Source organism: Phascolarctos cinereus, unplaced genomic scaffold, assembly GCF_003287225.1.
Source record: "Phascolarctos cinereus isolate Bilbo 61053 unplaced genomic scaffold, phaCin_HiC Scaffold_726;HRSCAF=1367, whole genome shotgun sequence".
NCBI classification, from domain to species: domain Eukaryota; kingdom Metazoa; phylum Chordata; class Mammalia; order Diprotodontia; family Phascolarctidae; genus Phascolarctos; species Phascolarctos cinereus.
Genome location: NW_027556098.1, coordinates 364806610 through 364824361, shown reverse-complemented (window position 1 = coordinate 364824361; position 17752 = coordinate 364806610). Strand labels below are relative to the sequence as shown.

At 47.5% G+C, this 17752-nt stretch overlaps 2 protein-coding genes across 4 annotated transcripts in view; one reads left to right on the top strand and one right to left on the bottom strand.

The window, feature by feature from the left end:
- The first annotated feature begins 847 nt into the window (after positions 1 to 847).
- SLFNL1 (schlafen like 1) lies at positions 848 to 7157 on the top strand. The gene is made up of 3 exons (XM_020983458.2): positions 848 to 1855; positions 4617 to 5300; positions 6535 to 7157. Exons 1-3 carry the CDS (start codon positions 938 to 940, stop codon positions 6664 to 6666), a joined length of 1734 nt encoding a protein of 577 aa, XP_020839117.1. The 5' UTR covers positions 848 to 937; the 3' UTR covers positions 6667 to 7157.
- A 3363-nt stretch (positions 7158 to 10520) lies between these two features.
- The window catches only part of CTPS1 (CTP synthase 1), a 37596-nt gene continuing 30364 nt past the window's right edge, over positions 10521 to 17752 (bottom strand). Inside the window, exons 15-19 of one of the 3 annotated variants that reach the window (XM_020983450.2) lie at positions 17113 to 17168; positions 16744 to 16840; positions 14272 to 14416; positions 13486 to 13576; positions 10521 to 12800 (exon numbers count right to left, since the gene is read on the bottom strand). In XM_020983450.2, the coding sequence (XP_020839109.1) occupies positions 13492 to 13576; positions 14272 to 14416; positions 16744 to 16840; positions 17113 to 17168 (383 nt within the window). In that variant the 3' untranslated portion in view covers positions 10521 to 12800; positions 13486 to 13491. Of the gene's footprint in view, positions 13577 to 14271; positions 14417 to 16743; positions 16841 to 17112; positions 17169 to 17752 lie in introns of all 3 variants that reach the window. The other 2 variants (XM_020983449.2, XM_078145489.1) reach the window with 2 other exon arrangements.

Below are 17752 nucleotides of genomic sequence, written 5' to 3'. Positions count from 1 at the left end.
TATTAAATTATTAAAAATATTTTGTATCTTTCTGTCCCATTTACCTTTTTATGCCTTTCTTGAATCTTACACTTGAAGATCAAATTTTTTGTTGAGCTCTGGTCTTTTTATCAGGAAGGTTTGGAAGTGTCCCCTATTTTGTTGAATATCCATTTCCTCCCTTGAAAAATCACACTCATTTTTGCAGGGTAGTTGATCTTTGGCTGCAATCCAAGCTCCTTTGCCTTACAGAATATCATGTTCTGCACCCTGCGGTCTTTTAATGTAGAAGCTGTAAGGTCCTGTGTAATCCTAACTGTGGTTCCGTGGTATTTAAATTGTTTCTTTCTGGCTGCTTGCAGCACCTCACTGGAGATTTTCAAGCAAAGACTGGGGGCTACTGTTCAAGTACAAGTCTGACTAGGAAATCTCTTAATTCCCTTCCAACTGTGAGATTCATCTGTTTCAAGCCACTTAACTTTGCTGATAACCTCTCTGGGCTCAGATTCCTTAAGTGATTTGCCCTAGGTCCTAGTGGCAGAACTGGGAGTCAAACCCAAGTCATCTGACTCTCAAGGTCAGCCTTCTTTTGAGTACATCAGATCACCTCTCTCCTCAGCTTTACACTGTCTTTTTTTGTTCTGTAGGACCCAGGCCAGAGCAAGGCCCCACACTGCAGGGCCTCCCCACCAGGCCATCATTTCTTGCCTTCTACTTTCTCTGCACCGGAGACTGGGAGCCGAAAGGGGCCAGGCCCAGCTGGGGCCCATCCTTGCTCCTTCCAGCCTGTCACTTGGCAGCCTCACCGTCCCTGGAAAGTGCGTGGGCTTCCCCCAGAAAGCTTCCCTATCCTGCTGGCCCCAGTCCAGGGCCCAGCTACTCATTCACTTCCATCATCTCTGAATCCTTGAGACCCAGAGGCACAGAGTACGGTCCTTAGGGGTAGGAGGACTGGGGAATGAAGAAAGTGACTGTAGGAGAGGAGCTAGTGGACATTCTCCAGAACCAAAAATCACCCTTGGAGATGAGCTCCACAAAGCCCTCCCCAAAGGAGACCCCCATGGAAACACCTCAGGGTCTGATTTCCAAAGAAACACTCTGGAGGCCAACTTCAATAGGGGAGGCCACCCCCAAAGAGACCCCCACAGAGACATCCCAAGGACAGATTCCAACAGAAGAGACCAGAACAGATTCTTGGGAGTCTATGAAAACACTCACAGAAAAGACCTTTACAGAGGAATCCCTAGAGGAGATAACCAAAGAAACTCCCTCAAAAATCCCCAAAGAAACACAGCAAGTAGAGATTCCAGCAGGAGAAATCTTACCAGATACCCTCTCCTGGGAGTCCCTCATTGAGATACCTTTAGCAGGGACAGCCCTAAAGGAGATGTTAACAGAAAATCCCATTGGGGAGTCTCCCACCAGGAACTCAAAGGGAGAGCCTTCCTTGATGACCTTAGCAGAAGAGACGATCTCAAAAGACACCCTCGAAGGAAGACCCTCAGGGGAGCCTCTACATATGCAGCCTCTACCCGAAGAGCCACCTCCTGGGGGCCCCCTCTCCAAGATGCCCCCGTCTCTGCACACCATATATGTGAGCCACTTGAACCCGCAGTTCTCAGGGGCAGTACTCTCCTGCCTGCTTCGGGACATGTTTGAGCGTCTGCACCTGCCACTGGAGCGGGAGGCCATCAGAGTGGTAAAAAAGCACCGTCGTGCCCATGCCCTGATACAGGTGCCCACCTCAGTAGCTTCGAGTACTGTGGCCATGCAGCTACAGCAGGCTGCCGAGGAACACATACTTCTGAAGGACCTTGTGGCAAGGGGCAAGATGCTGGCAGTGAGCGAGGGCCCACGGATCTTCTTCAGCAGAGAGGTAGGATGGGCAGGGCAGGGCCATGGTGGGGCGATGGGGGGAGAGTATGGGCTTAGTCTGTATCCATCTGTATTGGCATCTTGGAAAAAACCTCAGCCCTAGCCAAGCAGTGCTTTGGAAAAACAATTACTTGGGGAAATTCTGTAAATGATGATAGAGAGTTTAACAAAGGCTTGGGACCTTGGTGAGGCATGAGGCTAGCTTTGGGAAAAAAAAAAAGACTCCTTCTCTAATGGGGAGTATCGTATAATCACAGGACCCACCTCCCCTGAGGGGACACTCCTATCCTACCTTCCCCAGCTGTCTGAGAGTTGGAGTGAAGGGGGCCCTTCCTTGCCTCCTCCCAAGCTATCACCTTGGCTACTCTGGTCTGTTCCCAGTTACTCCGTCTCTAGAGAAAGGGGAATGTAGACAGAGGTGGTAGGTGGGGGAGGGGGATTCCCCTGCTATGTTCTAAGCTTGCTGAGCCATCAGAGCCTGGGGTTCACATCAGGCAATGCCTTGTGGTTTGCTCCCAACCTGTCAGTGTCCTAAGGGCAGAGAGACCATGATGGGGCAGGTAGAGGAGGGGGCGGGGAGGAAGGTTTAGCCATGAAAAGGGGAAAGGGAGAACAAAGTCATCTGGGGAGAAGGGCATAGTGGACAGCAAGAGACACAGGAAGGAAACAAATTTCAAAGGAAAACTTATCAGTAGTAAGGGCAGAGTTCAAGCAGCAGGGAGGGCAAGGAGGATGCCAGGAGACAATAGAAAAGCCAGATAGCTGAATGGCTGTCATATAAAAGAAGGATTGGGTTTGTCCTGCTCAGTTCTACCAGGATGACCTAGAAACAATGAGTATAAACTACTGGCTTAATGTAAGGAAAAACTTCACAAAGTCACATCTCAGAGTTGGAAAGGTCCTCACAGACCCTCTAGTTCCAACCACCTCTAGAGAAGAATCCCTTCACAGTATCCCTGATGAGCAGCCGTCCAGCTGTGGCTAAATGGGAATGCCTACTGCCTCCCAAAGCTACCATTTTGGAAAGCTGTGTTTGGGGGTTTTCCTTACTTTGTGCCTCAGTCTTCACGTTAGCCACTTCCACCCACTCTTAGAATTCCTTTCAGTCCGAGTTTGACATGGAACATGTCAGTTGCTAATTCCTAGTATCTGTCCCCTCCTTCTGTCCTCTGAAAGTTTCCAGGCCTGGAGGATTCCGCCTTGGCACTTTCTTGTAAGCCTCATTGGCATAAGAGGCCTGGGCATGAGATCTGAGCCCAGGATGATCAGAACTACCTAGTTCTCACCTAAAGAGAAATCTGGGACTCGTAGGGAAAATGGGGTAGAGACCTGTGGGTTTTGCTGGTGGCAGAAGAGGACTCAGAAAGGCTGATCAAGAGCAGGTGTTGGCAGCTTGCTCCCCATCCAGTAGGCACTGACCACTTGAAACTGAGGTATAGGAGAACCCCCTTCTATAACAGTCTCACGGAGTTGGCAGAGTAGCCATCTGGTGTATCCCACAACTAGACAAAATTCTATTATAGCTCCAGCAAATGGTCATCCAGGCTTTGCTCCGAGATCTCTAAGGAGGAGGATCCCACTGTCTCCTGGAGTGGCCCATTCCATTTTTGGATGGTTCAAAGTGAAAAGATTTTTCCTTAGATCAAGCCAAAGTGATAATAGTGATGGCCAAAACTTCCATAGTGCTTTAAGATTATGAACCACTCTATGTGGATCTTCTCCTTTGACCATCATAACAAAACTGTGAGGTGCTCAAAAAATGCTGAGGAAGCCGGAGTTCAGAGAGTGGTGAATGCCTTGTCCATGATCACAGGAGGCTGTGAGGCAAGATCTAGACTCAGTTCTTTTGATCCTCAGAAGGTGAGAAATGTCCACACTGAACCCTATCAGGAAGCAGCCTCAGCAGAGTTCACACACCTACTTAGGAAGCTCCTTGGGCCCAGACAGAGACACGCAGGTGCATGTTTGCTCCCAGTCTCTTCAGCTCTTCCACCTTTGATCCATGATCAGATGCCCAAAAGCAGACGTAAGAAGTCCCCTGTACCCGAGATCTTTAAACAGAGACTAAAAGACCATCTGGGTCATCTGGGAGACTTTAGAAGGGACTCCTCCTCTGGGTGGAAGTTGGACTAGATGACCTGAGGTTCCAGAATCCTGTGATGCTCATTCCAGGGACATGGAATTGTCATTTGTAACCAAGAAAGTCTTCTGGCTGGCCAACATGGGGCAAAGCTACAGCCCAGGCTTGAAAGGAATCTTGAGAGTGAATTCAATTGGATGAAAGTTGCTCTAAAGCAAATTTAGGCTTGATGTAAGGAAAAACTTGCCAGCAGAGCTCTCCCCCAGTAGAGTGGGCTGCCTCGGAAGGCAGGGATTTTCACCGTCCAGGTCCCCAGGGAGTCCCATTGGTGTCATTCCTTTTCTTCCTTTTTGGAGGTATAGAGGAGTCCAAGAAAAAAGATAAGATCCAGCTCATACTGGCTCTAAGCACCCCCACTCATCCTCTTCCCTCGTGAGGGGGCACAATGGCCTAATTTCCCTGAGACCTTAACCTAGACTGGCACAAGGCTTGAGATTCTGCCAAAATCCCAGGGATAGCTTGCCACCCTGCACCCACACTCCCACAAGTCCCAGGTTGCAAGGGGGAGGAATAAGCCTTATCCCAGAGGATATTTCTGTCAGCTAAGCCCCTCCCTGCATGCTCTGGAGAATGGGAACTCCCTGCTTGTTCCCCAGGCCCCCTTCCCCTCCTGTCCCTCCAGAGCCTCCAGCCCACAGATGATGGCAGCACCCACAACTATGCCTCCCGACCAGTCCCATCCCGGCCCAGCGCTGGGCTCTCATCAGACTGGCCCTCTGCTACCACAGCCTCCACCCTACCTTCCAGGGGCTTCCAACCCCACTCTCTAAGCTTGCCCTATGCCGCTCGCTCAGACAGTGCCATTGTGCACCAAGAGATTGTGGGGCAGGAGAAGCTCTTCTATGGCGCCTTCCTAGGCAATGAAACACGCAACGTGGAGTTCAAACGCGGGGGTGGTGAATACCTGAACCTGGCACTGAAGCATCATGTTCGCCGCTACGTCTGTGCCTTCCTCAACAGCGAGGGTGGCAGCTTCTTTGTGGGTGTTGAGGACAGCGGGTTTGTGCGTGGCATCCGCTGCAGCCACCATGAAGAGGACCAAGTGCGGCTGCTGGTGGACTCCATCCTGCAGGGATTCAAGCCCCAGGTGTTTCCCGATGCCTACACACTCACCTTCATCCCTGTGGTGAAGGCAGAGGGCAGTAACAACCACCTGCTCAAGGTGGTACGCCTCACTGTGCACAGGCCCAGGGCCTGCCTGGAACCACTGCTCTACGAGACTGACCTGGGGGAAGTGTTCCTGCGACGCGATGGCAGCATCCAGGGCCCGCTTTCTGGCAGTGCCATTCAGGAGTGGTGCAGGCAGGTAACTGGTGCCTGTTCCGGAGTAGAGCTAGATGGGACCTTAGGCCAAACTCCTCATTTTATAGATGGAGAAACTGAGGCCCAGAGAGGGGAAGGGAGTGTTCCAGGTCACACAGGCAGTTGAGCTGAGAGTCAAACTTGGGTCCTAGAACTCCACTTTCTCTAGAGGACACCAGAAATGTCTCCCTCACCAGTCCCTGGGCCCCTCAGTGACTTGTATTAGTCTGGGCACTCCTTCTTTAAACATTCATGATATGCCTTCGCTGCCCAGCAGTGGGGAGAAACAGCATGTAGATAAAAACCTTACAGCATAGTTGTGATATAACCTACATATCCAGGCAACTCTTAATACACGATACAGGTAGGCTACCCCACAGAGGTGCCGGCCAAGGGCTATGTGTGTTCAAAGGGAGAAAGCTGTCTGTAACCAGAATGTCAGGGAACTCTTCCTAGAGGAGGAAAGTCATTGAAAAGCAAAGTGTTGAAACCATAAGGGGAGGCAGATCTTCTAAGGGCAGCACGTAACAGATGAGATAAGGCTTCAGCTTTAGGGCCTAGCCAGGGTTAGGTAGGGGAGGAAATGCAGGCCTGGCATTAGGAGACCTGAATGTGAGTCCTGCGTGCTGGCTGTGTGACCTTGAACAAGTCCCTTCCTTCTCAATGGACTTGAGTCTTTCAGCTTATAACATGAGGTTCAAGTAGAAGATAGAATGGAGCACTTAATATGTGAAAGGATGGACTTCAAAAGGTAGAAATTGGGTGGGGGTTGAGGGGAGTGGCCAGGATAGTGGTGGGGAGGAAATCCATCCAGTAAGGGGGATGGCATGAACACAGATGGAAAGACCGGTGAGAGACAGAGAAAGGAGAGGAGGTCCATTTTGGTTGGCACATACAGCAAGACTGTGAAAGGGGTCAGTAAGATCAGGTTGGACACAAAGGTTTGAAGTGGATTGTGCAGAGCCTGGAATGCCAAGATCAGAAGCGTACACTTGCCTCAGCAGGCAACAGGGAGCCACTGAGAGGTGTTGAGAGGAGCGACCTAGAGCAGGGGTCATGACTAGTGGCGCGGTGAGTAGCACAGGCTGTGAGGTTGGCAGGGGGAAGAACGGAGAGGTGGAGGCAGAACAGTTAGGAGAGCCTTGCAACAGTCCAGGCAAGAAGAGCTAGCAGGCTGGCAGTGGGAGTGAAGCGCTCCACATAGGCTGCCCGTCCCTAACTGACTTGTGTGTCCTCAGAAATGGATCGCAGAGCTGAACAAGCTGCAGAAAAGGGTCAGTGACCTGACCATAGAGAAGGAGAATCTCCAGGAACGGCTGGATCGGAGCCTGTGCCCGCAGCCCTCCTCCTGCATCTGCTGCATCATGTGACAGGCCACACCCCAGAAGCAGGGGCCGCAACAAACCAGATCACGCCATCTCTTCCGAAAGCAGGCTTTCTACCTGAGCTCCGACTCACGTGCAGGCCCCTCAGCGGGGCAGCCCCTATACAGGCTCCCCTGTTCACCCCTCCCCTATGGTTCTCAGCTGTTTGAAACCAGCCTGGTGAAGTGCTGTCCCGGGGGAGGCACAGGTAGGGGGCATGGAAAAGTCACTTTTAAAATGACTCATTATCCATCCTCCACTTCAGGGGAAACTTCTCTCAGCCTCAGCTCTGAGAAAGCTGGCACTGCCTGCCAATTTTCCTTCATCTTCAAGCGACATCGGGATCCCGGAGCCCCCTGAGGGGCGAAGCTAGGAAGCTAGCAAGCAAGCATAGGTTTGTCCATGATATTCTCGTGTGATAGCCGTCATTAGCCTGCTCCCTGCATGGGCCTGCTGGGAATTGTTCTTTGCAAAGCTCTTTAATAAAGTCAGTCATATCTGGGCCGGCAGTGGTCGTGACTTGAATGGCAGCTGCACCGGGTCCTAGATCTGGGGCCACAGGGCAGACTCAGCACTCAGCCACCAGCTCCATTCAAAGCAGGGGAAAAGGTGATGTGATGGTCCTGTGAGGGTCAGAATTCCCAAGGAAGATGCTTGTAGATAGAGTTGTCCTTTCTGCACTCAAAGAACCAGACTCAGTCATGTCTCTCAAAACCAAGGAGAGCTCCGTTGTCAGTCCCGTCCAACAAACTTTCACCATGTGTCTTAATTATCCAGGAGCCTAGCTCATGGCTCTGCCCTGACAAAATTTAGATATGATCTTGTCCTCATGGACCTCAATAGGCTGGTGGGGGGGTGGGGTGAAGGATGACAGCACAAAATATTACCTAAATACAGAGAGGCACAAAGTTAAGTGGAGTCTGAGGTGGACGACTATCCGTGCTGGACATAGGAAGAAGGTAAACAAAAAACACACAGGCGGGAGAGCACAGGGCACACGGAGGGGGAAGTGAGTGATCCAGGTTAGCTGAAGGGTAGTGTGTGGAGAAGGAAGGAATGAGAGCTGAAAGGTAGGCTCATTCCAGATTCTGGAGGGCTCTGAATGTTGGGCAGAGGGCAACCAGAAAAGATTTTTGAGCCAAGGAATGATGATCAGAGACATGTGTAAGAAATGATTCTAGGGGCAGCTAGGTGGCACAGTGGATAGAGCAACCGGCCTGGAGTCAGAAGGACCTGAGTTCAAACCCAGTCTGAGATACATAGCACTCACTAGCTGTGTGACTCTGGGCAAGTCACTTTACCCCAATGCCTCACCAAAAAAAACCCAAAAACAAAACAAACAAAAATGATTCTTTCTGACAGAGCATAGGGCCAAGTGGAGGCAAGAACACTCTACCTATTCAGTGGTTATTGCAGTAGTTTATGTCAGTTCCTCAAGGGTCTGGCAATATGGCAAATCTTTAATAAGCCTTGTTTTTGGCTGGAAAAAAAAAAGTTCATGTCAGTAGCAGTATGGAACCTTGGATTAAGGTGGCTGAAGTAAGAAAAGAGGAAGGGATGCTGCCAAACCCTGATAACTGATAAGAGGTTGTGGGGGGGGAAGAGGACAAAGATGTTAAACAGGAAGGTGAATGAACAGGTACCACAAGAGACGGAACAGGTTTAGGGGACAAGGTGACTTGTTTTGGACATGAGTTTGAGGTGCCAGCTTATCACCCAGCTGGGATTGTCCTAAAAGCAAATAGAAATCAACGCAGGGCTGAAGTTCAGGGAAAAGTTTGGGGCAAAGTTAGGACTAGTGGTAAGAGTAGAAAAGAGAGCTGAAGTGACAGGAGTGAAACCACCCTGGCCAGATCTTTAACTAAGGAGCACCTGTCGGTCAGGAAGTCCCCAGGGAGCCAGGGGAGGGCGAGAGAAGTGGTCAGAGATGAGGGAGCAGCAGACAGGGTTTTTGAAGCCAGAGGAGGAAAGCATTTGTGGAAAGATGCCAGAAATGGGGAGAACGAGGAATGAAAGAGACTATTGGATTTGACAGTTAGGAAGGCTGTCATTGGAGATGTTTGAAAATAGTTTCAGTAGAGCAGTGGGGGTAGTGCCATCTTGGCAAAGGGTTGAAGGGAAAATGGGAACTAAGAATTTGTTGTCCAGGCATTTCAGTCATATCCACCTCTGACCCCAGTTGGGGTTTTCTTGGCAGATACTAGAGTGGTTTGCCATTTCCTCCTTTAGTTCATTTTACAGATAAGGAAACTGAGGCAAACAGGGTTAAGTGATTGGCCTAGGGTCACACAGCTAGTAAGTGTCTGAGGCTGGATTTGAGGTCTTCCTAAGTCCAGGCCAGGCACTCTATCCACTGTGACACCGAGCTGCTATTAAATAAGAATACCGTATAGGAAACTTTGTCAAGTTTAGTCATGAAGAAGAGAGGTAGGGCCAGTAGTTTTTCCAGGAAAAACCTTTCTAGAATGGGAAGGCTTGAGTGCATTTGTAGGTAGATGGGAAAAGGTAAGTAGAAAAAAAAAATTTAATATGCATGAGATGATGGGGCAAGGCCCTGGAAGTGGAAGGGAATTGGGATTAAAGGCACAAATACAGGAATTAATCAAACACCAGGAGGGGGAGGTAACCAGAGAGGAAGAATGGTGATACTATACTTTAAAGAAATGGAGTTGAAGGTGTGTACATCTGCTTCCTAAAGATTAAGGTCAGGTCATCTGCTATAAAGGTGGATGTGTGTTGGGCAAGAAGAGATTTGGAACAGGTAATATGGGCAATGTCATAGGGAGTCAAGAAGGACCAAACAGGATTTAGTGTCAGGGGTGGCATGATGGAAAGAGCGTTGGCTTAAGTCAGAAGGCCTAGGTTCAGATCAATTACTACTAGTGTGACCTTGGGCAAGTCATAACCTCCCTGGACCCAAGTGTCCTCATCTAAACTGAGAGGGCTGACAAAAATAAATTTTAAAAAATGAGAGGGCTGGGTTAAATGACCCCAGCTTTAGCTCCATCGGATCTATGGAACAGCTTAGGTCACATAACTTATAGTCTGTACCCAGGCAGCGGTCCTCCATGGCATATCCAGGAAGGGAATCATCCAAGCCCACCTGAGGACTTTTCAGGTCTCTTATGACCCTATGACCTGTGGGGATGAGTGACTGATCTAACCATGTCTCTCCTGCTCAGTGACTCCCTCATTGGGGCCCCCCTTCACAACCTGGCTCCAACCTATCTGTGCAGCCTTTTCCATTCTCCTGCCCTTCACCCACTCAAGTCCTCACCTCCTTTCTCTGTATCTGCACCAGCTGTCTAGCCCCCATGCTGAGATGCCCTCCCTGAACACCTTTACATCTTAGAAGCCTCTGTTTCCCTCAAAGCAGGGCTACAGTACTGCCTTTTCCAGGAAGCTTTTCCTGATTCCTTCCTCCCTCCCCTCTAAATTACTCTATTCAGTATATACTTTGTAGTCTACGTGCTATCTCAGTGAAAAGAATGTGAGCTTCTGGAGGGGAGAGGCCACTCCTCTCTTGTCTTTATTTTCTGCCTTTAGCAGCAGGAACTTAATCAATGCTTGTTAAAGAGTTTTTTGAGCCAAAGTTTGCCTCTTTGCAATAATCATCCGTTGTTCCTAGTTCTTCCTAGTGGAACCAAGCAGAACATAACACCTTCTCTGTTCCTTCCGAGTGTCAGCACTTTGCTGGGAAGGAGTCTCTCCTCTGTCCACATATATTCATTCAGCTGTTTCCTCAGGAAGAATCCAGTTTCAAAAACCCCTTTATGTCTGCACTGATACATGGTGGCTTATGGTCATGCACAGATACTTTGTCGGGTGAAGTAAAATGCAATCATTGAAGACGAGACAAGAACTGGGTAGTTTTGTTTTTATTCCATTGACAAAATACACAAAGTCTGGCTAGAGGACTGTGGGAAGGCAGCTCCATCCCTAGTTACAGCACATAAGAAAATAGCATCTTACACTTACATTAACACCATTTGGGAAGAGACCCCCCCCCACGCTTTTTTTTTTTAAAAGGCAAAGCTTGTCACCACCTCCAAGCGCCTGAGAAGGAGTTAGTTCTATGTTCCTTTTAAAAGCCACCCCTTGATGCAAGGAGGACTCTCCTGGTCTTGGAGGCAGGTTGGAACAGGCAGCCCAGGGCTTTGGGGTTAATGGCATTTCACATGATTTACACCAAGTACACTGGGCCCAGATAGGGCTGATCCCCTTCCCAGCTCAGAGCAGATCACAATCTTCCTTGGATTTCTCCTCCCTTGGTGGCATGAGACAGTCTCAATTCACCTGAACTCTATCATAAAGCACAAGCTTTCAAATGACCCTGTGGCCCATGCCATCTGGAGAAGGCTGGGCTTGCAGGGCCTATCGGCATCTCCATCGGTGACAGGAGAAGAAAGAAACAGCACTTTTTCAAGCAAAGGTTACCTAAGCCACCGCTGCCACCCACTGCCTCTGAAGCCTTCCTTCTGTTTAACATCTCCCTAGGCACCCCAACACACTCATCAGGGCCTGGGAAGGGGGCAGTGCATCACAGAAGGGGGAGGGGAACATCCAAGTCTACACGATGGGACATGCAATAACTGACAAAGTTTGGGAAATGGTTTTCCCCCGTAATAAAATGATTTTAATTAAAAAACATAAATGCTGACAGTAAATTCAAGGCTGTAAGTTCCATCCAAATCCAGTGGCTCCGTGGCAGAGTTGTCCCTGGACAAAGAGAAGACGTTTTACACCTCTTCCCCTGCGGCATCCTCCCCACAAAACCATCAGCAAGAAATCTGAATTCAGGCCCTAGTTCAAGAAAGACTCAGAAAACGAGCCTGGAACTTCTGGGAACCTAGTCTAAAAGCAGAGCATCCCTGACTGACAGAAAGTCATCTGACTGATGCCTGGACACATTCAGGGACAGGAAGTGCACTGATTAGTAAGAAGTACCCTTTTGTCAGGGAGCTCTAACTGCTTCAGTTCTCATGCTCTTTCTCCCTAGAAGACAGTCTGCTTGTCCTGAAGCTACTTCAAGTCTCCGAGGTAGGTTTACCATCCCTACCCTTATTACCTATTCCCCATGCAAACAGCCTCTGACGTGTCTTGATCGAGCTTGGTCAGGAGCGCCATCTACCCCATCGCATGACTAGGTTCCAATTCTGTGTGCTCAAGTGTCCTCTGACTGGAGCAGGGTGGTGCAGGGGAAGAACGCTCCATTTATCCCCTATCTATCATGTGAAAGGTTCTCTCTGGGCCTTAGTTTCCTCATCTGTAAAATGAGGACACTGAACGAGATGTTCTCTAACATCTCTAAGACGATGTTCTCTTCTAGCTCTAATATTCTATGATTCTATCAAGTTTAATGTATTTCCCACTGTAGCATCAGTCCTCTAGGTAGCAAACTATCTGCCTTTGTACTTGAGATCATCATAGGCAAAGCAGAGCAACGATGCCAGAATTCAGAATTTCAGAGAAGCTAGACCAATAAATACACCTTCCAGTTACCACACTGAGAGGCTGTAAGCACCTCTTACCTGGGCCCTACACACACACACACACACACACACACGCACACGCACACGCACACGCACACACACACGCACACACACACACACACACACACACACACTCTGCTGGTTACTCATCTCAGCATAAGTGAGTCCCAGATGTCCACCCCAGGTCCAGCACTTTTTATTGACCACCAGTGGCTTCCCTGGCCACCCCACCTATACAAAACTGATGGATGTTTATGTCCTACACAAAGGGGCAGCGAGGTGGTGCAGTGGATAGAGCACCGGCCCTGAGGTCAGGAGGATCTGAGTTCAAATCCAGCCTCAGACCAAACACTTACTAGCTGTGTGACCCTGGGCAGGTCACTTAACCCCAATTGCCTTTAAAAAAAAAAAAAGCTATAGCAGCTTACAACTCAACAGATACACACACACACACAAAACTAAGGATGTGACAGATTCAAGGTCTGCTTCAGATCTAGAGTTGACCCATTTCTTAGACTGACTAAATGCCATGAACTCAGCAGTCAATAGAGGGGAAACGGCAGTTTGAGGACCTTTGTAACACAAAAAGACGCTTTCTTCCAAGGATGTCAGACTATTATTAGGCCAATTCTGTCACCACTGGAGAGCCTTGGAAGAACAGAAGTTAAAGGTTACTTGAGTTAGGTAGTGAGGCCTTGAGAGTTCCAATACCCTAGACCAGGGTCAACAAACTATAGCCCTGGATCACAGTAAGTTTTTGTACAGCTGAGAACTAAGAATGATTTTTACATTTTAAAATATAATGAAGCTTGACTGTTTGCTGACTCCTGCAGCATGAAGATCAGAGTTCAAATCCAGGCTCTGCCACTTCCTAGCTATGGGACTCTAGGCAAAGCATTTCATCTATCCATGCCTCAGTTTCCTCATCTGTAAAATGGAGATAATGGTACTTGAAACTTTCTCACAATGCTACTGGAAGAGATAGGCTTGGTTATCATTAGCACCTGTCCCTAAGCTGGCAAAGGGAGACAAAGCCAACAAGGAATTGCCTGACATCCTCACACCAAGTTTTTGTGGTGCCCACCACATGTGGTACGTGTATGGAAAGAGGCACGTGTCTACGCCTGTGTCTTCAGCAGCCGTGTCTCTACTGAGACACACATCCTACCTCAATGCTTTCCTAACTTCTGAACTGGAAAAGATGTGGTGGTTGGATTGTCGTTTCTAGGCCAAAAGCATGGCCTTCCCAGCCAGGTGGTGCTCAGCACTGTCCTATGTATCACATCTTTATACAAACCCAACTAAGCAAACCAACACTGTTAAGGGACATTACCAGGCATCAGTCATGATTTATCGATGGGAACTTCAACTCGGTGATTTCAGAGTCAGGAGAGCTGCTCCCACTCCGGTCACTGTAGGTGTCCCTGCAGAATCCAGAAAATTCTATTAAAGATCCCCTACAAAGACCACACCTTACCTCCATTACTCATGGTCACTATCTGTTCCAGAATCCTACCCCAGTACAGACCATCCACCTCTGCCTATATCCTTGCTTTGCTTCCTGAGGCACTTACCTTTTAGATATGGCGGCAGCAATAGCATCAGAGAAGACATGACTTAAGGCGTGGTGACCTGTGCTCCCCAAAAAACTACAGCTATTCTGTTGTCGCCCAGCTGACAACTCAAGACTATTTTTGCCATTTAATAGCTGTGCAATTTTTCAAGTCACATCCTATCTGGGCCTTAGTTTCCACCTCTGTAAAAATGAGGAGGATGCGTGCAGATTTTTATATTTAGGCTCCCTGCAGCAATAAATCCTTCCCAGGCACGGCGATCGAGACACCCCAGGCCTAGCTGCTCCATACAACTGGGACACCACGTCCCAAACACTGTGGAGTAGAGGAGAGACAACCAAGGGCTGTCAAAGAGAAAAGTGCTTTAACAAAAAAATAACAAAACTTGGATAAGAAAAAAATCCACATCGTAGGAGGACAAACCTATACACAAAATCAGAAAGGCACCCATGGAGTAGAGGGTACGTGTGTTCCCTCTGGCTTGTCTTCTGAGCTCATCAGCAACCAGCCGCAAGGCACCAAAGACAGGCAAGGAAGACTCGCACCTGGGAGAGAGTCTGCAGCCTTTCTGGAGATAGTGAGTGAGCCTTCCAGCTGAGGCCAACAAGAGGCCAAAGTAAGGGGGAGACGGCTTGATTGGTCTGGACAAGAACTCGGGATGATACTGAACGCCAACAAAAAATGGATGATCTGAAAAATCGAAAAGAGCCAATTTATGTTATGAACATCCAGCTGACGAATCACCAAGTCTTGCTGATTCTGCTTCGTGTGTGTGTCCTCCTGACTCCCACACTTGTGCTCTCCCATTCCCCAGGTAAAAACCCAGGCCTCCTAACTGGTATCTCTGAATCAAGTCTGTTCCCTTTTCAACCCTTCCTCAAGAATCCTCCAAATCAGACTCGTATGAACTGATGCAGAGTGAAATAAGAAGAACCCGAAGAATAACTTAGACAGTAATGATACCTTAAAGAACAACAATTTGGAAAGAGCTGAGAACGCAGATCAATGCACTAACCAACTATGGCTCAAGGGAACCAGTGATGAAGCACTACCCACCATAAGGGAGACTTACAGGTATACTCTATCTTATCTTACATACTTCGATGTACTCTAAGGTACAGAACAAGAAAAATATCTTGGACGTGGCAAATGTGTAGATGTGTTTGACTATGTTTATTTGTTACACAATCGTTTTTTTCCCCTCTTTTTTTGGGGTAGCAGAATAAAAGAATATCATTGAAACAACCTAATTAAAGGTAATGAGAATACCTAGAAAAAAATCATTCAAATATATAAATTCTTTAGCCTGACATTTAAAACCTTCTACATGTCCTCCAAAATATCTTTCCAACTTTATTTTATTCTACTCCTCACTGAAATGTAGAACCACTATACAATTAAGGTCAGTGGCAACTGTGGATGGAGTGCCAGGCCTGGAGTCAGAAGACTTGAGTTCAAATCTAGTTTCAGACACTTACTAGCTGAATGACTACAGCGTAAGTCACTCGTCTGAAAGCAGTTTACTCAACTATAAAATATGGATAATAGCACCCACCTCACAGGATAGCTTGTGAGGATTAAATAAGATAATATTTGCAAAGCACTTCGCAGTGTCTGGCATAGAGTAAGCACTTAATAAATACTTGTTCCCTTCTTCTAGGGAAGGTAGGTGATGCAGTGGACAGAGCACCACCTGGAGCCAGGAATTCTCACCTCCCTGAGTTCAAATCTGGCCTCAGACACTTACTAGCTACGTGACCTGAGCAAGTCGCTTAACCCTGTTTGCCCCAGTTTCTCATCTATAAAATGATCTGGAGAAGACAATGGCAAACTGTTCCAGTATCTTTGCCAAGAAAACCCCAAATGGGGTGACGAAGAGTTGGACACAACTGAAAAATGACTGAACAACAACCTTCCCTCTACCTTTCTCGTTTCAGCCAAACTGTTTTATGATCTTCTGCCATCCAATTTTGTCCCCCCCCTGCCCCAGCCCCAATTCCTGCAATGATCCCTTCCTCATTCTTTTCCTTCAAGGCTATTTCCTTACTCTCCCTAAACAACTGCAGGTCTTCTTTCCCTCATTAAATTTCCTTCTAGCATTTTTCTCAGATCACATTCTACCCCTTGTGGTGTCATGCATGTTTTACCTGTCTTTTGACCCCCATTTTATCTTTGCACCCTCAGTTCTGAGTATAGTGCCTTGCATGTGGTTGAAAATAATGTTTGGTTTTTTAAAAATGGATTAATAAACCAGATCCCAAGCCTAGGGAAAAGGGAATAAACCCTGCCCCCCCACACACACACACATACACACCCTCTTGCCAAGTTTAATCTCCATTTGGACCTGGCTGGAATATTAAGGATTTTGGACTTACTGTACTTTCCACAATGACTTTTACATTCTTCTGAAAAGGGAGCATAACAAATGTGGGGAGTTACCAACACCACTGCTCCTAACCTCCTGCAGAATTCACTTTTCTTCTTTCTTGCCCTTTCCAGGACTACAAGGCTAAGGGTTGAAATACTGAAAAATAACTACCAGAGCAGAACTTCAAACAGTCCTAGAAGAGGTACAAGACAAAAGCATTTTTGCTTGTTGCACCAACTCTCTTGGTCTTTAGTTCTACCCCATTAAACGCTAAGGAATCTATGGAAGATTTTTCTCCTTATTTTTATATCTGATTATTTTTGTTGATAAAGTTTTGGGTTAGTTTATATATGTGGCAGGTGGATCCATACTTCTCTCGAACTGAGATCCAACCTAGGAGTCACAAAGCTTGGTTCCAATCCTTCCTCTGACATCTACTAGAGGTGGGACCCTCCTGGCACCTAAGATTATAAAGAAGATGCCAATCTGCACTGGTTAAAGGAGTTGTCTAACTGGGGGCCCCCTACACAAATGAATTCAGTTTTATGATTCAAAGCAAAACAAAACTCTTTAAATTTTTTTTAAAGATATTTTTGTCAAATATGAAAAATTATAAACTTGCCATTAATCCTACTGCCTAAGTCCTTACCTTCCAGCTCCACAATCTCCATTCGTTCTCCTTCAATATCTTGGCCCACAAACTTCAAGCCTTGTTCTTCCAAACACTTTTTTAAGACTGGATTCACCTGGAGGTACAGAACACTCCTTCAGGGAAGGGGATAAGAGAAGGTGGGGGAGAGATAGAAGGGAGGGCAGACTAGGGGAAGGGGTATTCAGAATGCATGCCATTTTGGGGTGGGGGAGGGGCAAGATGGGGTGAAAATATAGAATTCAAAATCTTGTGGAAGTAAATATTAAAAACTAAAAATAAATTTATTAAAAAAAAAAAGAACTCTCCTTCAGTGACATGGTGCTTCTAGGAAGACAGAAAGGAGGCTGCAGAAGCCCCAATGCATACCTCAAACCTGTGCCGGTGTCTTTCCTCCAAGTAATCGGGATCCCCATACAGCTTTCCTAGAAAGGGAACAGAGTGCAGGCCACTGTTTCACACTCCTGTAAAAGCCTCAATTTCCAGAATCACTTTATTTACAGCCCCTTCCTAGCTCAGCGTCTGGGTCTCCATGAACACATGTCCCCTTCTAGGGCTCTCCTATTGCTAACAGCACAAGAGCCAGTCCCGAGACTTTACGACTTCTGCCAGCTTTAGAACACTCACAGTGAAAAGGCAACAGAAACAACTTATTCCCCAAACATAATGTTAATAAAATAGAAAATATCTTGCTTTGGGAGGGTACCCCCAAGGCCAGCACACAGGCATCTGTTCCATGTCAATGCTGATAGGCATCGTGTCATATTAAGCTGTTCTGTCAACAAAGAACCCAGTAATAATAGGTGGGATGTGCCCATTTACTCATCTGTCCAGAGCCTGAAAGAAACTAAGCTAGGCAGGTATGTTCACAGCTAACACAGCACCCTTCACTGGTATGTGTCACTTTCCTGAGCTGTACAAATATCAAGACACAAAAGGACACTGTTACTGCTGCTTCTCTAGGATGAAAATGGTAGACAGAACATATTTTAGACTGGTTTGGTGGAAC

Coding starts and splice junctions, on each gene's coding strand:
- SLFNL1 (XM_020983458.2), top strand. CDS start 938: ATGAAGAAAGTGACTGTAGGAGAGGAGCTAGTGGACATTCTCCAGAAC. Junction 1,856..4,616: donor GGATCTTCTTCAGCAGAGAG/GTAGGATGGGCA, acceptor CTGTCCCTCCAG/AGCCTCCAGCCCACAGATGA. Junction 5,301..6,534: donor TTCAGGAGTGGTGCAGGCAG/GTAACTGGTGCC, acceptor GTGTGTCCTCAG/AAATGGATCGCAGAGCTGAA.